The sequence below is a fragment of the Microtus oregoni genome, unplaced genomic scaffold (genome assembly GCF_018167655.1).
Source record: "Microtus oregoni isolate MIOR12 unplaced genomic scaffold, Mior012 000017F_ref0000208, whole genome shotgun sequence".
Taxonomy (NCBI): Eukaryota; Metazoa; Chordata; class Mammalia; order Rodentia; family Cricetidae; genus Microtus; species Microtus oregoni.
Window position 1 is genome coordinate 7,477,290 of NW_024543076.1, and position 22,088 is coordinate 7,499,377.

Consider the following 22,088-nt stretch of genomic DNA (forward strand, 5'->3'; position numbering starts at 1 on the left):
AAGACTTTGGAATTTTATGAGACACATGGAGGAAACGGATGTTATGGAAACTAGGAAATAACACGGTAACTGGAGAAACTGCTGTGGTGACTAATCACGCATTTGCCTCAAGGACTAGAATGTAATTATTCCCAGGCCAAGGCAGACCCAGTTGCACATTCACTATTAGGCCACCGTTCTTCTCAGTGCCAGCGAGGACAGGCGCCCTCTTCTGGGGAAAGGAGGGATTGCCACAAGGAATAGGGGTCACTTGCAAAAGGAACAACCATCCCAGGGGCCCCCTGCAACCGGAAAGCCAGGGTTTAAGTCTGTCTGCCACATGATAAAATGCCGTGAAAGTGCACAGGACCGGTGACAGCCTGCTACACAAGGACACAGGTGCCAGGGGACCAGGACAATGGTGAAGGCATTAATGAAACAACCAACCAACCAACCAACCAACAAAAACCCCTCTCCCTCACCCTAGCTGGGACAGATAAGGCATGACTCCACTCTCTCGAAGGTAGTAGGTGACCACGCCACTTCCGGGAGATAGGCTAGTTTTGACGTAGGGCTTCACATTCAGTCCCGCCTCCACAGCTTTCTTCGCTAGCAGTCCTGCAAGATGGTGAAGAGACAGCACGGTGAGCGTTTACTTTAGGAAAAGGCCTGGGTTTTCCCAGCTATGTCTCCTGACTGACATATCGAAAGCGCACTACCCAGAGTCAATTCATGTATGCAGCAAGCCCAAATGAGTCATGGAAATGAAACAAGGGGCAGGTGGGCGTTTGTTCTTCCTAATAGATGAACCTCAGCTTGGTGTGGTGACTCACATCTTTAGTTCCAGCATCTGGACCAGCCTGGGCTTACAGAGCAAGTTCCCAAAACCAAAACCAACCAAGCAAACAAATAAATGAATCCAATACCACTTAGTGATATCCTGTGAGTTTTTAATTCTGGGAGGGAAAATTCTCTAAAATTATCTGTTTGGATTTAGATGAAAATCATGACTGTTAGGGCCTTTTCTGAGATACAAGAGTTGTGTCCTGACTGGAAAGAAACACAGGCAGCTACAGCACATCTGGAGCACAGACAGCTACAGCACATCTGGACCACAGACAGCTACAGCACATCTGGACCACAGACATTCCCAAAGCAGAAGATCAGTGGCCCTGGGCACTGGTTAGGACCATAATGGATTCGCTCATGCTCTGAGTCAGGAAGCATGACAACTGAGGGGGAGATATGAGGCAAGGAGGGGAGGGAACAAGGATACAAAGGCCACGGGTAGGTGGTGGCGCTCCCTGAAGAAAGGTTTGTTCCAGATAAGTAGGGAAAGTTCAGATGGCAAAGATGAACTCTAAAGGCTTCCTTATAGGCCCACGAGGAAAGAACTACTGACCCTGGTCACTGGACCCAAGGGAAGTTCTCGACAGTGATGAAACATTGGAATTAAGAATCCTACAACATTGAACTTCCCATGTAACTATTAACCACCTCACGGCATTGCACAACAGCTACCACGTCGAGCTTCATCAGCCAGGGACCTGGGCCCTGGTCCAGCAGCAACTGCCTATGCACCAAGACAGCGGCTTACAGGGGCAAAGTCTGTGTGGGGACAAGAGGTTCTCTTTCTGTTCTTTTTCAGGTGGGACCGGATTCCAGGTGCTGGCAGAAATCAGCTTCCTCTACTCTCCTCTACGTATTTTCTGTGTTAATTACTGAAGGACAGCCTGTCATACGCTATGAATATTACTTAACTACTTTGCTTTGGATGCTTTTGGCTGTGTAGAAACGTTCTGGGTCAATCTCTCCGTACATCTGTAAAATGAAAATTCTTCTTCCCCCATCCAGGAGACCAGGAGGATGGAAGCAGATACACTCACCTGCTCCTAACATCACGGATGGATTGCTGGTGTTTGTGCAGCTAGTGATGGCAGCAATGACCACAGAGCCATGAGTAAGAGTGAATTCACTGTTATTGTAGATGAATGTCTTCTGGTCATTGTGACGGTCTGGAGCAACCTGAAAACCTTTAAATCCTTGCTGTGGGAAGAGAAGGTTGAAAATATTACATGCAAGAAGAAAGAAAATAGGACACACACAAAGAAGAAAAAAATATGTGTGATCAAAATTCCTCACTTTGGAAAAAGTGTGATAGTAATTTTAAGTGCCAATTATTAACGGAACAAATGCTTTTATGAGTAAACGTTGAAATAAAACAGAAAATGTAAACATCTATTTCTTTTGATTAACAGTTCAAAGTTAGCCTGCAAAGTATATACTATAGTGGTTGTGGCCTGACTGAGTCTGTGGATTCTGATCTCATGGAGATTTGGAGAAAGGTAACTTGTCTTCATATCACCTTCAACTAATCTGATCAGTCATGTAAGATACTGCTACACATCTGGTATAGCCAAGGCCTCATGGATAAACTCCCTGTCAGCCTCTCATTCGGGAGGTAGTCTGTGAAAATCTGAGCATCAGCCTTGACACATAGCCAAAGAGTGCCGTGGAGTTGAAGTGAGAGGAAGAGGACTTCCTGCTAGGAGATGCTGGGGGCCATGTTACAGAGCACAGTATCTGATAGAACTTAAAGGATCGGGCAGAAGAGGATGGCAGGGAGGAAGCAGAGACACACGCGGAGAGGCATGCATAAAAGTCCGGGGACTTAGAGAGCCTGTGCAATCAGGGCGACCAACACTGCAGGAGGTTCAGGAAAAGGATATATGCATGAACAGGGGTTGCATTTATAGACAGGCACGTGCTGCAGGGAAGTTGCTGGGCCCATAGTTCATGGGGGCCTCATGAAGGGGTTTAGGAAGGAGAAGAAATGTCCTTGACACCAGGGTCCAGGAAGCATTATAACAGGGGGTGGAAGCCTGGGCACAAAGGTGCAGGGTAGAGATCAGGCCCTACCTTGGCTCTGAGGCAGCTTTCAAAGTCCTTTTTCATGTCAGACACAGCAACTTTGTCCTGGGGTCTTTTCGGTCCACTGCAGCAAGGCACAACTGTTTTCAAATCTAACTCCACAACCTGTTCACCCAAACCAAAAGCAATAACAGCATCCATAAAGAAACAGCACAACCACACCAGAGACCTTAGAACATCCCAAAATAAACAGTTGAACAGGTTGCCACGTTCTAAACCAGGGAAGTCAGTGATCCTTTCATCACGTTAAAAATTAACTCCTCAATATTAAGATGGGCACGGGAGTAGCATCATACTGGCAGGACTCTTTGCTGCTTTAGAGGGACGGGGTAGACACCGGCTGTCTGCTGTCTTCTACTTGCTGCTCTGTAGAGTAGCTAACACATGGCTTTTAGGCTGAGATTGGCTTTCTACTGAGGGATGAAGCCACAAGCCATGACTGCGGAAGATACGCTGTCAACTCAATGAGTACTTCCGCTTTGATGGTGCCTGAAAACAGGGACCCCAAGACTGGTTTACTCTCTAAGGCCTGGCTGCTTATGAAAACACTGATTCAGTTTGTACTCCTAGAAAATAAAGCAAACCACGGGGTAAACAGACGGCTACTGTCTACTACTGTCGGCTCATGTCTTCACATCTTTCCAGGACTGTAACAATGATAGGCTTGGCTTTTGAATAGCTGCAGCTACCTCATAAAGTCTACCACGCGTAAGTGTCAACCAGTAGTAGTAGGGGCAGGGAACACTCAACTCACAAAGTTTAGGTCAGTAGTCACATTTAGAATTATTTTGATACGTTATGTCCTTAACCTTTTCATTTACCACTACCTACCACCTGTTCCTTTACAATGGCAACCCAGGGACTAATTTCCCACAATTGTACCACCCGTGAAGAAACACAGACAAGCACAATTGCAGCCTCAGAGAGAAGAGTTTGGGAGGTGCTCTCGTACCTGAGTGAAGTCTGGGTCTTGGGAGGGGTCACTGAAATCTCGAAACATGCCTACAGCCTGCAGATACTTTTTAATGTGCTTTACTCTGTCCTCCTCGCGACCTAAAGGGCACCAGTAACAGAGGAACACGTTACGATTTCTGGGTTAAAGACTACAAAGCGAGAGTCCTGCGGTTCTGTAGGTCATGCCATCACCAACGCCCCTGCCCCTTCAGCTTCTGGGCTGCTATTTATCGGGCGCCATCTGCTATTCCCACCCAAGTGATGTTTACAGAACAGATTCCGGCTCTCCTTACGGATGTGCTTCACCTTTTTGGTGACAGTCCTTATTCAACAGCATCCTCAGCCTGAGCCCCCTGCTCAAGGGCACTCATGCATCTGTCCTCAATTTGCCACACTCACTCTTGCCATTACTTTGCTAAAATAATTACCAATCGCCTCAAACTTCTGGCCCATATGCACTTTGGTGAGCCTGGCACTGTGTGCGCAGTGCTTCAAATGAATTACATCACCCCCTGGTCTTTAATGAACCCATGGGACATGTACTATTATTATTCTCATTTACTGATGAGGAAATGCTAGTGCAGGAAAATTAGTAGGTAACTCTCTAAGGAATACAGCTAGGACATGGCAGAACAAAGAACCCAAATTTGCACCCAAAGTCTAAAGTCTTAATCCTCAGCGCCCTATCGCCAGAAATACAGCCCTGAACCCACTGCTGTTCTGGATATAACGGCCACAGGCTTTGATTCTGACTCTGCTACTTACTAATTACATTGCTCTGTTTCTAGGCTTTTCTCTCCCATTATTTAAACAAGGAATCCATCAATTTACCCAATCAACATCTGAAAGGGGACACAGTAGGTGGATACCAGTGCCTGCTATCCGACAGGCCCTCCAGTCACCACCACCAAGGCCTCTTGTGTCAATATACAACAATCAGCGTTTGAAGAGCAGTATATACATCTGGGTTCCGGGGTACCAGGGAGAGTTGTTTTTCTTGGCTATCAAGGTCCATTCCACACCTCCTTAAATCCAACAACATACTTTGTCTCCACAGAGAAGAGAATACATCTAACACAAGAGCATGGGGCAGGCAGAGGTGGAAGGCAGGGTTGGCTGCTCAGGGGCTCTGCTTTCAGCCCTTCACGTACCTGTCTGCAGCAGGTACGCAATGCTGACTTCATCCACAGGGAAGAAGGCCGCGGTCGCACCGTACTCTGGGCACATGTTGGCAATTGTAGCTCGGTCAGCGATGGACAGTTGGGCCACTCCTGGCCCGAAAAACTCCACAAATTTGCCCACAACCCCAACTTGCCGGAGGTGCTATATAGCAGAAACAATAGGAAAGTCTGAGGGTTGAAAGTCCACATCTATAACACATAGGGAGCCCTTCAGCTACCTGCATTCTACCACACTTTTGGGGTGAGCGCTGTTAGTACAATTTTGAAAACTACTGTGACAATCTGTGGTATTCAATAAATCCAATTCTAAATTCCATAAAGATTGAATCAAAGATAACCTTTTGGCTTTTTCAGCATGGGGTCTATACAAAGGGCCTCTACACTATATAACCAAGGGAAAAATTATCTGGAATAAAGACCATGAAACTACCCCACCCCCTACAGGGTTGCTTGGTATAGTTCTAGCTGTCCTTGAGCTTGCTCTGTAGACCAGGCTGGTCTTGAACTCAGAGATATGCCTGCCTCTGCCTCCCAAGTCCTGGGATTCAATGTGTGGGCCACCACAGTCCAGGAGAAAGTACTTTTCCTAAAGCAAGTGAATCACGCACATACACACACCTAGGATACTTTCAAGAGTTTAAGAGAAAGCCCTAATAATAACTTCTAAGCTGTAGTTACATCTATCGCAATAAATGAACTTTTAATAAGAGAAGAAAGTATAAAATCGGAAAGTGGAAGGATAGAACCAACTCCCAAAGGTTCTCCTTGGTCTGCCACACATGCCGTGCCTCACACAGAGATAAAAATGGAATAAAACTCAAGAGAAAAAGATCCAAGTGGAAAAACTAGCAAAAGTATAAAATATGTGTGGGAATAATTTTCAACCTCAAGAGAACGATTACTTCTGGGAGGGATAGGATCTTCTGAACCATACATAAATGCTAATTCTAGACATGCACAAATTATAAATATATTCTAATTCATAAAAACAGCCTCAGAAACAAATCTGACAGGACATTATTATCTCTTTAAATTTCGGTGACCAGGAGCCAGGCAAGAGGCAGAGGCAGGTGGATCTCTGTGAGTTTGAGGAGAGCCTGGTCTATATAGTAAGTTCTAGGCCAGTCAGAGCTACATAGAGAGACCCTGTCTTGGGGCAAAAAGGAAAAAAGAAAAATTTGGTGACAGGAATATGACCATGATCTTAATTTCTGAGTACTTTATGTCACAATTTAAAAATTAAGGAGAAGAATGAAGATAGCCATCTAAACTTAACCAGAAGAACTCTTTTTAATCTTATTTTATTTTTATAATCTATTTATCAACGTATTACATCCTAGCCTCTCTAGAGCACACTGACTCCATTAAGTTTATTCCGTTTGTCATTGGCTTTCCAGGAGGCCGTGTGTGTTTGTGTGTGGATCATATATTACGCATATACATACACATATCCTTACCTTGGTAATGGTGAGCACGATGTCCGTGGACGTTACCAGAGGGTGGGGCTTTCCCATCAGCCTGTAGCCAATCACCTGGGGAAGCACCATGCTGATGGGCTGACCCAGCATGACAGCTTCTGCTTCGATGCCACCTACACCTGCAGTGAACGGCACAGCAGAGCAATGCTTCATAGCCCTCACCTCAGCCACAGACGGCTTATCTGGCACAGAGCAGTATTTCCCTCTATAGACTGTGCCCTCCCCAGTACCTGGACCAAAATCTCTTCAGTGCCACCCACAATAGAGAGTAGGTTTAGGAGGCTCTATTGTTAATGAACACCTAGCTGATTTTCACTTATGCAAATGTCCTTGAACTTAAGTCAGTTTAGTTTTCCAAACAGAAAGGGTCTTGTTTTCTAGGCACTGAAAAACACAGCAGCAAACAAAGGCAACCACCATCCTCTGCGACCATGCAGACACGTGTGGTGAACCCCCCACTCTGCGACCATGCAGACACGTGTGGTGAACCCCCTACTCTGTGACCATGCAGACACGTGTGGTGAACCCCCCACTCTGTGACCATGCAGACACGTGTGGTGAACCCCCCACTCTGTGACCATGCAGACACGTGTGGTGAACCCCCCACTCTGTGACCATGCAGACACGTGTGGTGAACCCCCCACTCTGTGACCATGCAGACACGTGTGGTGAACCCCCCACTCTGTGACCATGCAGACATGTGTGGTGAACCCCCCACTCTGTGACCATGCAGACACGTGTGGTGAACCCCCCACTCTGTGACCATGCAGACACGTGTGCTGAACCCCCCTACTCTGCAACCATGCAGACACACGTGCAGTGAAGCCCTCCTCTGCGACCATGCAGACACATGCAGCGAAGCCCTCCTCTGCGACCATGCAGACACGTGTGGTGAACCCCCTACTCTGTGACCATGCAGACACACGTGCGGTGAAGCCCTCGTCTAAGACCATGCAGACACACGTGCGGTGAAGCCCTCGTCTGCGACCATGCAGACACGTGTGGTGAACCCCCCTCCTCTGCAACCATGCAGACACACGTGCGGTGAAGCCCTCGTCTGCGACCATGCAGACACATGCAGCGAAGCCCTCCTCTGCGACCATGCAGACACGTGCGGTGAACGTAAGTGCTCCCAAAGAACATCCATGACAACAACGTGAGAGAAGACTCACCCCAGCCAAGGACTCCTAGACCGTCAATCATGGTAGTGTGTGAATCTGTGCCCACGAGGCTGTCTGGGTAATAACATCCATCCTGATCAAACACTACTCTTGCCAAATACTCCAAATTCACCTGGTGAATGATTCCCGAGCCAGGAGGAATAATCCGCATATTGCAAAAGGCCTGGGAACCCCACTATGATTGAACAACAAAAAGAATACAGGGAGGACAGTTTTACTTGGTCATCTGCACACCTCATTAAGCCCCACAACATGGAAAACCAAATGGTGTAACCAAACTCTGGCCCATACCTTTAAGAATTCAAACCGTTCTCTATTTCTTTCAAATTCCAGGTCTTGATTCTTCTGTAAACTGTCTGTCCTGTCAGAGAGAGAAACTAAATGTATAAATTGCGAGGCTTCCCATATGACCCATCCAATCTGTTGGTGATGAATCAAGCCAACAGCAACGACATCTGCAAGCTTGCAGGCTGGTCTACACCTCGCTGTTACAGCTGGATCTACCCCAGACAGAAGAGATGGAGGGCAAAACTAGTGTAGGCATTATGCTCAGGTCAGGGAGCCGGGCCCAGGGAGCTGGGCCCCTCAGGGAGCCGGGTACTGGGAGCCGGGTACAGGGAGCCGGGCCCGGGAAGCTGGGTATAGGGAGCAGGGCCCAGGGAGCCAGACTCAGAATGGTTACTTGTGATTAAAAAAAAAAAAAGAGGACTAAAGGTGCAGTGGATTAAAAACACCTCAACTCCTCTAAAGCCAGACAAGCACTTGCGCTGACAAACTCACGGTGCACATGCGTGTCCTGAATCATTCTTCTGGAGTTAAGCTACTAGATGCAGACCGCGCATTCAAAGCAAACAGACAAGCAATGATAGGGTTTACACATTTCTCCCAATATCGTTGGAAAAACCTTTTTGGCAACACTTTTATAGATATTCTTATATATGTATACATATTAAAAATTATTTTACATTCACTTATTAGTCTGTATGTAGGTAAGTGTGGGCACATGTGTACCACGGGACTCGTATATGTCAGGGGCTCAGTGTGGGAGTTGGTTCTCTCCTTCTATCATGTAGATTCCAAGGATGGAACTCCGGTCCTCAGGCTTGGCAGCAAATACCCTGACCTGCTGAGCTATCATCGGCCCAACACGTACACAGAGTTTTATAAAGTGTACTCCGAGGTTTTGCACGAGGAAGACAACCGTGGAAACTCTCCCAGCCTTCCTCACCTTCTGTTGAAATCCACCTGGATGGAGTGGTCAATCACAAGGTCAGCGGGACAGACAGGGTTTATCTTCTCTGGATTTCCCCCCAGCTTCTTCACAGCATCACGCATTGCTGCAAAGTCAACCACAGCTGGCACACCCCTAAGGGAAGACAGACGCAAGCAGGAACAGCCGTAAGTGTGTGCGACTGGATCTGGCAGGTTTTGCCAATGCTAATACTGACAAGCGACCATCTCATCAGAGGTGCTAGCGATGGGTGACTTAGGAAAATGTAAGTTTCTCAGCATATACCTTGGAGCATAAATCACACAGGAGGTAAGTGGTATGACTGAGTAGAACTCCACCGGTAAATTAACTTGAACACAAGAAACCATGGGGAAGCCTATGTTTACACCCTGGAACCTTGACTGCTTCCAAGATCACCCCTACAACTTTGGACCAAACTTGAAGGAGCAGATATACCTTGGAATAAGACTGATCAAAGAAGAAAACATCAAAACACCAAAGAAAGAACCTGAAGACACTAGGAGATGGACAGACTTCCATACCCGTGGATTAGAAGAATCAGTGTTCTAAAAGTGGCTACATTACCAAATCATCTACATGTTCAATGCAATCCTCATCAAAATTCCAATGCTATTCTTCACAGAAATAGAAAAATATGTGAAAATCCACGGTTGCACAAAAGACCCCAGGCTGCCAAAGCAACCCCCAGTGTCTTAGCTTCTCTTCTCATCGCTGTGGTAAGTTACTGACAAATGCCATTACTAGGGGAGAAAGGGCTTACTGTAACCCATGGTCCTCGGTGCAGCCCTTCACGGTGGGGCAGTCAAAGCAGGAGCTTGGAGCAGCAAAGGAAACTCGCTGGCTGGCGCTCAGCTTTCACACAGCTGTCCACTCACACAGCTGTCCACTCACACAGCTGTCCACTCACACAGTCTGGGATGCCTTGCCAAGGGAATGGTCCTACCCACAATGAGGACATGTCTTCCCTGTCATCATCATAATGAATAAGACGATCCACCACAGACGTTCTCAGAGCCCCTCCTCCCAGGGGATTCTGGGTTCTGTCGAGCTGACAACAGCAACCACAACACTGAGCAAAGAATGAATCCTGGAGCTTTCATCATCCTGGATCTCAAGTCATGCTGCAGGGCGACAGTGACAGCCTTGCCCTCCAAACAGACAAGTACATCAATAAAACACAATGGGGACCCAGATATAAATTCACAAAGTGCTGCCCCCTGGTTTTTGGGAAAATGCCACTTTACACTGGAGAAAAGATAAACAATGCTGGGGAAACTGGCTGTCTACAGGAAAAAGAAACCAGGTCCTGACATCTCACTGTGCACAAACACCAACTCCAGATGGTAAGACCTGGAACTCTGAAGTTGTTAGAAGAAAAGTGAAGGAACCACTTTAAGATTTAAATGTGGGAAGACATTTCCCAGTAGGATTCCAGTCTACCCAGGAAGGAAATAAGGCCAACCGTTGACAAGTGAGACCTCCTTAACCAAAAAGGCCTCTGCATGCTAAAGAACATAGTTTATTAGGTGAAGAGGCAGCTCACACAGCAGGAGAAAAATCTTTGCTAGCGATACAGCGGACAAAGAACTAACATCTAGAAGGTACAAATGCCTCAAAAACTAAACCATCAAACAACCCAATCAATAAACAGAATAATAAACAAAAAGAGTTCTTAAAAGATGAAATACAAAGGGCCAAAAAACCACACAAAAATGTGTAATTCCTCATGAGTGCCAAAGAAAAGCAAATCAAAATTACACTGGGATTCCATTTCACTCCAGTCAGAAATGAAGCCGTGAAGAAAAATATTAGCATATATTGAGGACATAGACGAAAGGGACACAGCAGGTGGGAATGTAAATTGTCCATCCACTGTCGTAGTCAGCAGAGGGATTTCTTTAAAAACTCCTTAGATGTCCCATATGCCATGTCCCAGCCATACCCTCCTGGTAACTGATTATCCAAAGGCTTCAAGCCAACACATGACAGAGACACTGCACTCCAGTGTCCACTGCGGCCCTGCAGCAGCTGGGTTACGCCCCCAGCTGGGTGTCTAAGAAAGAGCAGTGGATAAGAACAGCACCACACCACACACAGTAGGACCGTTTAGCCGGAAAGAACAAGAGGAAATGGTGTGCAGGAAAATGAATGCGACTGGGAATAATCTATGGCGTGAACTGTGCCCGTCAGAAAGACAAATATATGCCCTCTCTCATTGGTGGTCCCTAAATGTTCTGGAGATATAAAGTTGTCTACGTGCATATCACATGAGAGTAGATGGACAGCTGTTTAGGAGAGCAGAGGGGACTAGAGGATGGGGAGGGATAAGAAAAGGAGCAGAGGGAGGTTGGGGACAACATGCTCAGTGGACATTACCTACTACCTGAAAACTCCCTTATGTAACAGTGTACTGTCTACAAGGATTACACACAATTAAAAAAAAAAAGTAGTAGTTAGAATTCAGAAGAATGGGCTTCCAATCAAATTTATAAAAACTGAATCAATTCTTCTATTATCTTTAAAATAAAAAGTCTGGGAGCTAGAGAGATGGCTCAGCAGTTAAGAGTGCTGCTGGAATTCAATTCCCAGCACCCAAATGGCAGCTCATACCTGTGTGTAACTCCAGTTCCAGGACTTCTAACACTCACACACAGACATACATGCAGGCAAAACACCAATGATCGTAATATATTAGATATATTATAAAATAGATATATATATAATCTATTGATTTTCTTCTACACAGAGAAACTGGATCCACCAAGGGAATGGGAGAACATCATTGCAAAATGGGACGATTACGTCTGAGCAATTGTGCCATAACTGGTAGCATGAATTCCAGAAGCGGTAGACTGCGAGCTGAGGGTGACAAGCCAGGCCTCATGAAGCGGCTTTTCTCTCCTCACAGACAGCACAGCTGTCTCCTGTACAGAACCCGCCACAAAGCCCTCCTGCACGCTGCCTTCTACCCACCCCGGGGTACTCAGGCCTCAGGCAAGAGGGAGGACTGCTGGAGACACAGCAATCTACTCTTGTTCCAGGGTAAGAATCTCTTGCTTTCCTTTGGTCTCCCGGATATTGGGGATACCATTTTTGTTACAGTACGAACTATTGCAGGGGCTGACAGGGGTGGGAGAGGGAGTGACAGGCTCACGTGAAGTCCTGCAGGATGACGCGGGCGGGTTTAAAGGGCACTTCTATGTTCTTATGCTGCATGACATTCCAGTTCAGGATGTTTTCAATGTCGTTCTTCTTCACCAGAAACTCATCGCAGTTCCGAATGGCGGCCTCCAGGAGAACTCTGATGGAAAACGGCAGGCGCCCTGGCAGTAAAGGCAGAAAACGTTAAAAACAAACCGGACAGCTTCTTGTTCAGCTTCCTTTAAAGCCAATTTGTAGATAAACGTGACATAAGACATCGGATTCTTCTTCCAAAAGGGAAAGAGGGTATAGTGATTGACAGTTTAAAATGCGCATATGGTGAAAACCATGTATGGGGGTGGATTTCAGATACACTGGGAAATTAAAAATACTCAAAGACTAGACTAAAAAATTATTTTATTTATCGATGTTAAATGGTTGCTTATTTTGAATTCAGTAACAGAAAAAAGTTCCCTTTAAGTCACCACAGTTCACCATCTGTCTGGAATCTCTCAGTTCATGGTATGTCTCAGCGATATGATTTTTTATAGATAAAATAATATTTCTTAAGACTAATTCCCAAGAAATGAGAAAATGACCCATTTATAACTAAACATCATAAACACAATGTAGCATGGGCACTGAATATAACCAATAAAACCACAGAGAAACCCTGTCTCGAAAAACCAAAAAAAAAAAAAAATAAATAAATAAAAAAAAATAAAAAAATCTATTTTACTTACAAAATAAAAATTCTAGCTTGAAATATATGAAAATTACTACTATGAACTAGAAAAGCTAGGAAGATGCTTATTTGGAAAAGTGTGTGTGTGCTTGTGTGTTTCACCTACATTCACCCATTGTCTTCTAGGATCTCTTCCAGCCGCCCTCCCCCAGGGAAATTAGCTTCATATCAACTATGCAAACATGAAATCAGCTGCCACAAGAGCAAGTCCATCACAGAGTGATGCACCCACCATATCGTGAGTCTTCCAATTTCTTCAAATTGAAGAATCTCTTTCCTGGTTGTGCAGGGTCCAAGGGTTCAGCAAGGTGTGCAAATGGGTTCTTCATGATTGATGATCACACGTCCCTGAAAAACAAAATAATTGGGAGGGGTTAAGGGAAGGGTGAATTTGATCAAAACATTTTGTTCATGTATGCAATTCTCATGATTTAGTAAAAAAATAAATTTTAAAATAAAAGATAACTTAATTTTTATTTGGGAGCTGGACCCCTTGTAGAAATTATGGTACATTTTACATAAATAAGTCAATTATTAACTTTTCAAAATAGAAGGTGGGATGGGACTTAAATCAACACAGGACTAATAGTCTCAACAAAATGTGTTTCTGGTGACGCTACCACATCTGAAAGCTAGCATTGCTTCTCAGAACAGCACACAGCCCAGTACCTTCTGTCTCACTGCAACAGTCTCCTTCCAACATTCTTCCACAAACCTTATGTAGGAAAAGCGGGGGGGGGGGGGGGGGAAGATGCATATCACAGCGAGTCTTGGCTGTATGAACAGACCTTGAAGCTGGACTCATCTTTCAGTAGTGGCCAGAAGGCCACACAGGTGAGTGGATGCATTTGTATCAATCTTGGGATCCTTCCACCTCTGCCCTGTACAGCCACTACAACTGGCGAGACCATATCAAGCTTCAACTGAGGAAGTAGGCACCAGAGAGCCAGTTTTCCGAAAGTGCTCTACATGTTTCTATTTTTAAAATCTCTGCAGCAGTTTTAATAATCGTGAATACCACGGCTGGAGGTCTTCCTGCTTTGTCTTGGCATCCGATGGTCAACGGTGTGCCGACACAGGTGAACCCTCTCTTGTGCTCCCTTGTTTTCTCTGGGGCTTCAGATCTGGCACCAACTGCCAACACATGTTTGCGGGACCAGCCACCCCAGCTCAGGATGACATTCCTGGTCCATCATATGGACAAACGGTGCGGACAAACGGTGCTTCCATTTAACAGGACCGAGAGCAGAGCGCACTGAGGGGGGTTTCGCCCTTCAATCAATCTAGTCCCCAATATTTTTATTAACTTTTATTTTATGTGTATGAATGTTTGCCTGCATGTGTAAATACATGTCCACTGTGTGTGTCTGGTGCCAGAGGGAGTGTCTGATCCCCCACAACTGGAGTCAAGGCCAGCTGTGAGCTGTCATGTGGGTACCGGGAACCAGATCTGGGTCCTCTGCAAGAAAAGCAAGTATCCTTAACCTCTAAGCCATCTCTCCAGTCCCTTCCCAATATTTTTAATTAAAAATATAAAAACAGCATTTTTCCTGCTTATATGAGTAAATATTATTTAGTCAATACATTTATAGAATGATCAATATGCCAGGATGGCATTACCACACAGGATAGGAATGTCTGTGAGGATGCAAAGTGTGGGCATCTATAGACAGAAGGTATTCTTCACTCAGAACGCGAGTCCCGCTTGTGACCTCAGGAGGAAGGCTTGGCTTTTATGTATCATTTACAGTTTAAACTGTGAGCACATACAAGTTTTTTTTTTTTTTTTGTCATCACGGACTCTTATTCCTCTGAAGCCTGAAGCCCAAACAAACTGTTTTTTCTTTTTTCCTATAAGTTGCCCCAGTTCTGTGTTTTAGCAGAGCAAGAGAAAAGTAGCTAACAGACTAGATAACTCTAGTGTATAAGAAGCTGACAGAAAACTAGCACATGCACCAAGGTGTCTGTACAAGAAGAGCAGGCGCACGGGGAGAGTGGCTTTCGTTTTTGTTGGTGTTTGCTCTTCTTGACAGGGTCTCACTGTGTAGCCCCGGCTGTCTGGAACTTGCCATGTAGATAAGACTGGCTTGAACTCATAGAGCTTGATCTGCCTCTGCCTCCTGAGAACCGAAGTTAAAGGTTCCACCACACCCAGCCTTGTGGCTTTGTTTTTCGAAGTGAGGGTACATGTAAGATAAAGTATCACACAAATTGAAGAGATTTGTTAGCCAGCCCTAGTAAGTGGGGAGCCAACCAAGTCTAAAAAACCATCATACCAACCAAGTCTAAAGAACCATTAATATTTTTTTTTTAAATAAGAAACATGGAAACTTATCTAAAGAAGTGGGTTGCCAATCTCTGGGCCCTGAAAATGAGATGATCAATTTGAAGAAGGCACCCATTTACAAACACCACATTGCTATATCCTTTGGGCTCTGTCGTCCGTGCTGTTGGCCTCATGGCAGCAACTGCAATGATAGAGCTGTTGTTTTTCCTGCCCAGAAAACAACTGGATCAACAGGAGACCATCTCCGGGGAAACAGCTGGAGGAAGTGCCGGCAAACACTCAAAGGACTGAGCAAAAGGGGTCACCACTTCTTCAGATAGTCTTAAGTTTCTGTCTCCGTGTCAACTCCTAAAGGTGTCTGGAACCAGCCAGAAGTTTATAATTAAATCAACTGCTAAATGTCCCCATCATTCAGTGCAGGCCAATCAGCTGCTGTTCTTAAGATGCCCTCAGATGCTGCTCTCAGATGCCCTGGGAGTAACACTAGTCCTCACGGATTCCTGCTTCTCCTCACACCCTTCACAGCCACGGCATATCTCAGGATGGCTGCAGTGACCAATATGGCTCTTGCATAAACTGGCTTGTATGAAGAACTTTTACTGTCTGCCTCCCTTGTACTTTAGGAAATTGGCAATTCTGATAGTACTATGGCCACAAAGCAAACCCTACTTGTAGACAGTAGAGGAGAAAGGAAGCACTTTCTACCGTGGCATAGAAGCCGGCATCAAGCTGAATACCTCCAGCTTCTCAAACAGTGGGCTGCAGCTCTGTGTGGGGTCTCATAACTATACGTGGTGGTTAGGAAAGATTTAATGCAACCGGCGAAAACAAACTCAAAATCAAACGCATAATGAATCTGAGGTGTTTCTGGCAGTCTTCACCCAGGCTGCACTGAGTGACTTCTCTGCAGCCTTGGCTCTGAACACGCGTGTGCTCACTGCCCTGCATACGTCATTGCCTCATGCAACACCAGTGTTGCCTGGTACCTCAGCTCAGATTTGACTGTTGTAATCATGAACTGCAGTCAAATTTTTTGTTCTTATAGAAACATAGTGATTTAATTATGGACAACAAAGACTCCTCATATTTCCTACCATCATTCTTGTAAGTATCTAATTAGTGTATCTTTGAGCAGCATTGTATTAAAATGTTTGATTTTAAAAAGTGCAATTTGATTGTTAACTTGAATTTCATTAAAAAATCATTAAATGAATTTTGGATTGGGATTTCGAGAGTTTCTAACAGCTTTTGAAGTGTCCCTAAGCACGTGTTTGCCATTTTATATTCTGCGTTGATGTGAAGCAGCATTTTTAGCACTGATGGTTATAAAATCAGGATACCAACGAAACTCTAATTCTGCGGTATCAAATATTCAGCCATGATTTAATTCTTTATATAAACAAAACAAGTATCCATCCCATTACTGTTGAGAATTTTCCTTTTTCTTTAAGAGATACCAAAATTATGTATATAGAATTATAATTAATACACATAATATCAAAGATTTATTTTAAACCACATTTCTTTCTATTTAAGTAAGTGTTTAGAGTCTATGCCTTTTTCTACACCTATATTCAAGGTCATGTAAAAATCCCCCAAGCAAAAAGGGGCCTGGAGGTAGAGATCATCAAACACCCCTTCTACTGCCTTCTGCAGTGCTGGCGAGAGCGCCATCCGAGGAGCATGTGGTCATTCCCGGTTCACATCTGCAGGAAAGGCAGCTCCGAGGGTCGCACAGTGTCTTTATCACAGGGAAAGGTAGAATGAGGACTCCCGCTGTGACAGCTGACTGTGACCAGGCTACCCACCCGCCCCTAGCTGAAGACAGTGATCAGAACCTTCGAGGACGAGCTCAGTATTGAACGGCGGAGTTATTCTTTCCTCTGGCACCTTTACTGAACCTGCCCATCTTTACTGAACCATAGGTCAAAAACAATAGTAACTGTGTTTTAGCAACTAAAAACTGGTTTTGCTTAGAAGTTGGGAAATAATCCCTCTCCATAAATCTGGAGGACTCAAGAATTCAGGGGCACTCCAAGGCTCCACCCACACTATCGGTCTTGGTGCAAACCTCCTCATAGGCGGTTTCGGTGGTTTGCTAATTGCACAAGAAATCCCAAATGACCACATTTCAATGAGGAAGTGAGGGAGAAGTCCTTTGGCTTGGGAATAGGTCCAGATCTAGCACAGGCTCTAGGAATGGTCAGAGCCTTCTAGGTCAGCCCCTTTCCCTGGTCAAAGGCTAGCTCATTCCTAATTGTCAAGGACTGCCATGCTCTCACAATCTCCCAAACTGCCCCCGATTTGCAGCCTCGCCCAGGAAGCTGACCACCCAGCCAGGGGCCCTACCCAGCAAACACAGGCCCAAGCTTTCTTCTCTGTGCCCTCTCCCCTGAGGCTGTGTTTTATCTAGCTAATCTGCATATAGTAACACCACAAGACAGGACTGGACTCAGAGAGTGAACTGTGGATTTGGGGGCGAGGCCAGCACGTTATTCTAGTTTCTTCTGTTGGGAAAGTGGGGAGCATCGGCACCTAAGACAGCATATGTAGGCTGCTACCATTTCCGTTCCACAGAATGGGATGGTGGTAGAGGAAGAGGAAAAGCGAACCATTAAATAGGTGAACAGAAAAAAGAGAGAGCCTGGGCAACACTAACTTCAAGAGCAATGGGCCCGCCCTCCAGGAGGCTTAGCTGAATACTTAGGACTATAGGACACTCACCTCTGGCGGCTTAGTCAAGAGAAAGCGCTAGGAGTTCTTACACAATGGGGCTCTACAAAGGGACGCCTGCACTAAGTGGGAAGCCCGTCACCCTCCCACATTCTGAATGTAGAGAGAATTATCTGGTAGGAGGGTGGCTCACAGCTAGCCTGCTCTGAAGTGACGGCCGCCATGAGCCGCACATCAGGATTCTCACAGTTCGCTCTGCGCAGGAGAGTGGAGTACAGACACTGAGTTTCAGAGGAAGTCACAAAACAAACAAACCAAAACCTAAACATCAGTCACCAGAAGCCGAATCCGAGGTAGACATTGAAATGGGGAGCCATGCAGGTGCGGAGTTCGGAGTCTGGGCTCTGAAATCTTTCTGGTAACTGTCCTATGGGCTCACTGTAGGACAGCTGTGGGGATCTGGAGCCTTCACTTGTGCACATCTGGCATGGGTTAACCTTCGCCACAACCTAGGCACACCTTGATCTTGGTTATTTGCACATACCACCAAACAATGCTGCCCCTTTGCACACAGAACTTTAGCAAGCCCCTAATCCACTTAATAAACTGTGGGCTGTTAGTTTCTAGAAGCAGGACAGCTAGGGGAAAGGATCTATACGTCTCTGCTTTCCCCCAAGCACTCAGGAAAGGCTGTCCCTCTCGGAGCAGGGAATGGACGGCACAAACCACATGAGGTAATTGTCTCTCACATTCACCAAATGGAGAGATAAGAAGCTGATCTTTACATTTCTTTAACAGCGAGTAAAACTGAATCTTTCCTATCTGTCTGTTCGATGTGTGGATTTCTTCATTTGTAAGCTGTTTATCTAGGCTGGGTATGGTGGTGTAAGCCTTTAATCCCAGCATTTGGGGTCCCAGGCAGGTAGATTTCCTGTGAGACCCTAACCCTAACCCGCCTTATCTACAAAGTGAGTACCAAGACTGCCAGGGATACACAGAGAAACCCTGCTCTGCAAAACCAAAATGAATGAATGAATGAAGTAAACTGCTTATCTGCCAGTAAGGTCAAACTGCATGACAAACTGAGATGGTCTCTGGTCACCAAATGCTCTCATCTCCACAGGATGTAAGTGAGATCCCGATGCGGGCAAGAGTCAGATCTGTATGGGGAGAATGGAACTGTCTGTCCTTGCTCTTCTCTGGACTTGAGCCCCAAGCTCTGTTAGATTTCCCTGCATAAAGAAGCTCTAAAACGTGTTGCATAATTGACTCTGGACTTGAACAACTGAGATCCTCACGGCCGACAGCAAGATAAGAGGCTCATCAGTTTAAAATGTGGGCCAAACGCCCGTCTATCTAGGCCAAGGTGCTGTGCTCTGTGTGTCTCCAGACCAAAGCTCCACACCCAAGCAGCAATCTCACAAGAGGGCTGTATGAGAAAGGCTGAGTTCTGCTTATGAGAGGAGACCATCCACCACTCTTTGCCTGAAAAGCAAGCTGAGTAATACTCCAGATACCAAAGGGCACATGCTGTGTCTGTCCACCAAAGGCGTATTTGTTTGGAACAGGTGACATGTCAGCTAACTGCCGATGGGCAGGGTTAAAGGGAAAAAAAAAGACTGCCTCTTCTTGCTCTGACGCCAGCGTCCAGGTTAACTAGACCTGTGTTACATCCCAGTGACAGAGTCAAGCTGCCTCGTGTCTAAACAGGCCCGGCAGCCAACACTGCACCTACATCCTCAGAGGGGGAAGAAGAGGAATGAATTGTCCTACACAAGAGAGCTCCATCAGTAGTGGGGTGAAGGCAAAGATTGGGGCTTTGGGGTTTTATTGGGGGGCAGTGCATCCACTTCCTGGGAACTGCATGTTCTGTACAAGCCTGATGGGGTAGGAATCACCCCCCTGGGTCTGAAGCACAGACGACACACCCTCAGGGTTGCTCACTTGGGACACCCAGAGAAAAACAAGAGCGGATTGCAGATTATTAAGGCCTATGTGACAACAGGAAGAGGTTTCCTCAGCATTGCTTGCTGTGTGGCCTCCTCTCTTCCTAGCCCTTTCTAGAAGCACACAGCCTGAATATCAGATCCACAGCTCTCGACTCCAAGGTCAAAGTCAGCACGTGTTTAGGGTTTACTCCAGTTCACTGGGAAGACAGCTACGCCACTGCTGCTGCTTCTGTTTTCTATTTAAAGAGAAATTAATTGGTCCTGTTTCCAAACTGATGGTCCTGTGTCTAAACACTATGCTATTTAAAACAACGTTGTTGTTGTTGTTAAACGAAAGATTCCTAGGATGTCTATGTAAGAATAAATGGAGGTCAGATGTGTCCAGAAAGGCAAAATTATCATGTCTCATCCCGGGCTCATCTACAAGCAGAGCTCTAGAAAGGCTTTGGGGTTCCTTGTGCCTGTGGGTGCCCGTGGGTGCCCGTGGGTGCTCATGGGAGGTGGATTTTGTGATAGGGCAGCTCTGATCTTCCCAGCTATTTGTGAAAGTGGTATCAACCAAACAGAACCCTCTCAATTAGAACTAAGACCGTGGATCTTATGTGGGACATTAGTAACCAGGAAGAGAAGCCAATACAATTATCTACCTTGGGAGAGAATAGAAACCTAGAGAGGAGCAGACAAAGTCTTGGAGAAGCACTGGTTCTACGACAAGAGTCAGGGCTGAGGCAGGACAGAGGACTCAGTTGTTACGGGCACTTACTGCTCTTCCAGAGGACCCGAGTTTGAGTCCCAGCAACTGCGTCTCACAACTATCTGTAACTCCAGCTCTGGCTGACCTGATGCCCACTTCTGGTCTCTGCAGGTAATGCACTCACATTTGCATACCAACACACACACACACACACACACACACACACACACACACACAAATAAATCTTAAAAAAATGCTGGGTGTAGTAGTGCACACCTTTAATCTCAGCACTTGGGATGCAGAGGCAGGTGGATCTCTATGAGTTCAAGACCAGCTAATCTACTTAATGAGTTCCAGGACAGCCAAAACTACATAGCAAGACAGGGTCTTGATGCACAGCCCAGGTGGGCCTTTCACTCTCAGTCCTCTGGCCTCAACTTCCCAAATGCTAGAATCTGAGGCGTATTTGCTCATGTGTGAGTTCTGAGGAAGAACAGAGGAGAACATTCCATAGTAGTGCCCGCTGAGACTCATTCTTTAAGAAGCCCGAATGATTTTCTCAAGCCCTGAGTTTATGTGGGGATGACCTTTTGACTTAATTGTAGGATGAGAAGGGTGTCACCACAAAAGGCTACACGTGCAGCCTCCAGCGATCTCATAGGGATGCTTTTACCCTAGCATTCACCAGTTTTAGAGGCCCGAAGTGGTCTTGTTGGGGCCTCAGAACTGTTTGGACTAAGAGATGATACTCATGCTAATGAAGTTCCTGGAAGCTCGCTGATATAAACCCCTATCTCAATGATTTTCCACGAGGCTCCTGCGTCTTCTACTAGCGTATTCCTGCCACAGTGGTGGCATCACAGAGAGGGTCTAAAGCTAGAGGCAGACAGGCTGAGACAGAGACAGGGACGGTGATGAACGATGTGGTTCCTCAGACTCTATTCCAGCGCAGTGAGGCACATGCGGCAAGGCCTACACACATGACTCTCACTTCATTAGGTGAAAGAGGTGTTGTGGGATAATGTTTTTGTACCCTGTAAAGATGTGTCTTTGCCAAGGTGCCTCTGATTGGTTTAATGAAGAGCTGAATGACCAACAGCTAGGCAGGAAGGGATTATGCAGGACTTCCAGGCAGAGAGAGAAGATGAGGAGATGAATCTAGGCATGAGAGAGATGCCAGAGGACACAGAAAGAAAGAGCTGATACAAGATGGAAAAGAGGCAAAAAGTCACCAGGCAAAACAGTGGGATAGGCTTAAGCTATAGGCCGAGCTTTCAAAATTAATAATAAGTCTCTATGTCATTTTTTTGTGAGTTCACAAAATTCACCTACAAAAATGTGACAAGAAATAGAGTAATATTAAACCTTAGTATCCGTGCCTCTTTGGATGGCTAAGGAAGGATGTCCAACCTGTGTTCTGTGGGTCACATGTGTCTTAGGATAGCTAGGAATGTGACCCAGTATGTTTGGAGATAACACCACCATATTACAACACCTTCTGCCATGAGAGAAGGAAGGGATGAGATTCATTCATGCATTTGCTACTTTGAGGGCTAAGGAAGTTCCCATCCTTCGGAGTCAGGCTGGAGAATAAGCACCACAGCCAGTATAGAATCTCGTGTCTCCCACTCTACAGCAGCGGG

At 45.8% G+C, this 22,088-nt stretch overlaps 1 protein-coding gene across 1 annotated transcript in view; it reads right to left on the reverse strand.

Moving 5' to 3' along the window:
* Positions 1–22,088, reverse strand: part of Aco1 (aconitase 1) — a 46,877-nt gene that overhangs the window by 14,535 nt on the left and 10,254 nt on the right. Inside the window, exons 2-12 of the mRNA XM_041667731.1 lie at positions 13,075–13,190; positions 12,111–12,279; positions 8,933–9,070; positions 7,996–8,065; positions 7,696–7,879; positions 6,503–6,642; positions 5,016–5,187; positions 3,863–3,963; positions 2,899–3,015; positions 1,866–2,025; positions 462–597 (exon numbers count right to left, since the gene is read on the reverse strand). Coding sequence (XP_041523665.1) covers positions 462–597; positions 1,866–2,025; positions 2,899–3,015; positions 3,863–3,963; positions 5,016–5,187; positions 6,503–6,642; positions 7,696–7,879; positions 7,996–8,065; positions 8,933–9,070; positions 12,111–12,279; positions 13,075–13,171 — 1,484 coding nt within the window. The 5' untranslated portion in view covers positions 13,172–13,190. The remainder of the gene's footprint in view (positions 1–461; positions 598–1,865; positions 2,026–2,898; positions 3,016–3,862; positions 3,964–5,015; positions 5,188–6,502; positions 6,643–7,695; positions 7,880–7,995; positions 8,066–8,932; positions 9,071–12,110; positions 12,280–13,074; positions 13,191–22,088) is intronic.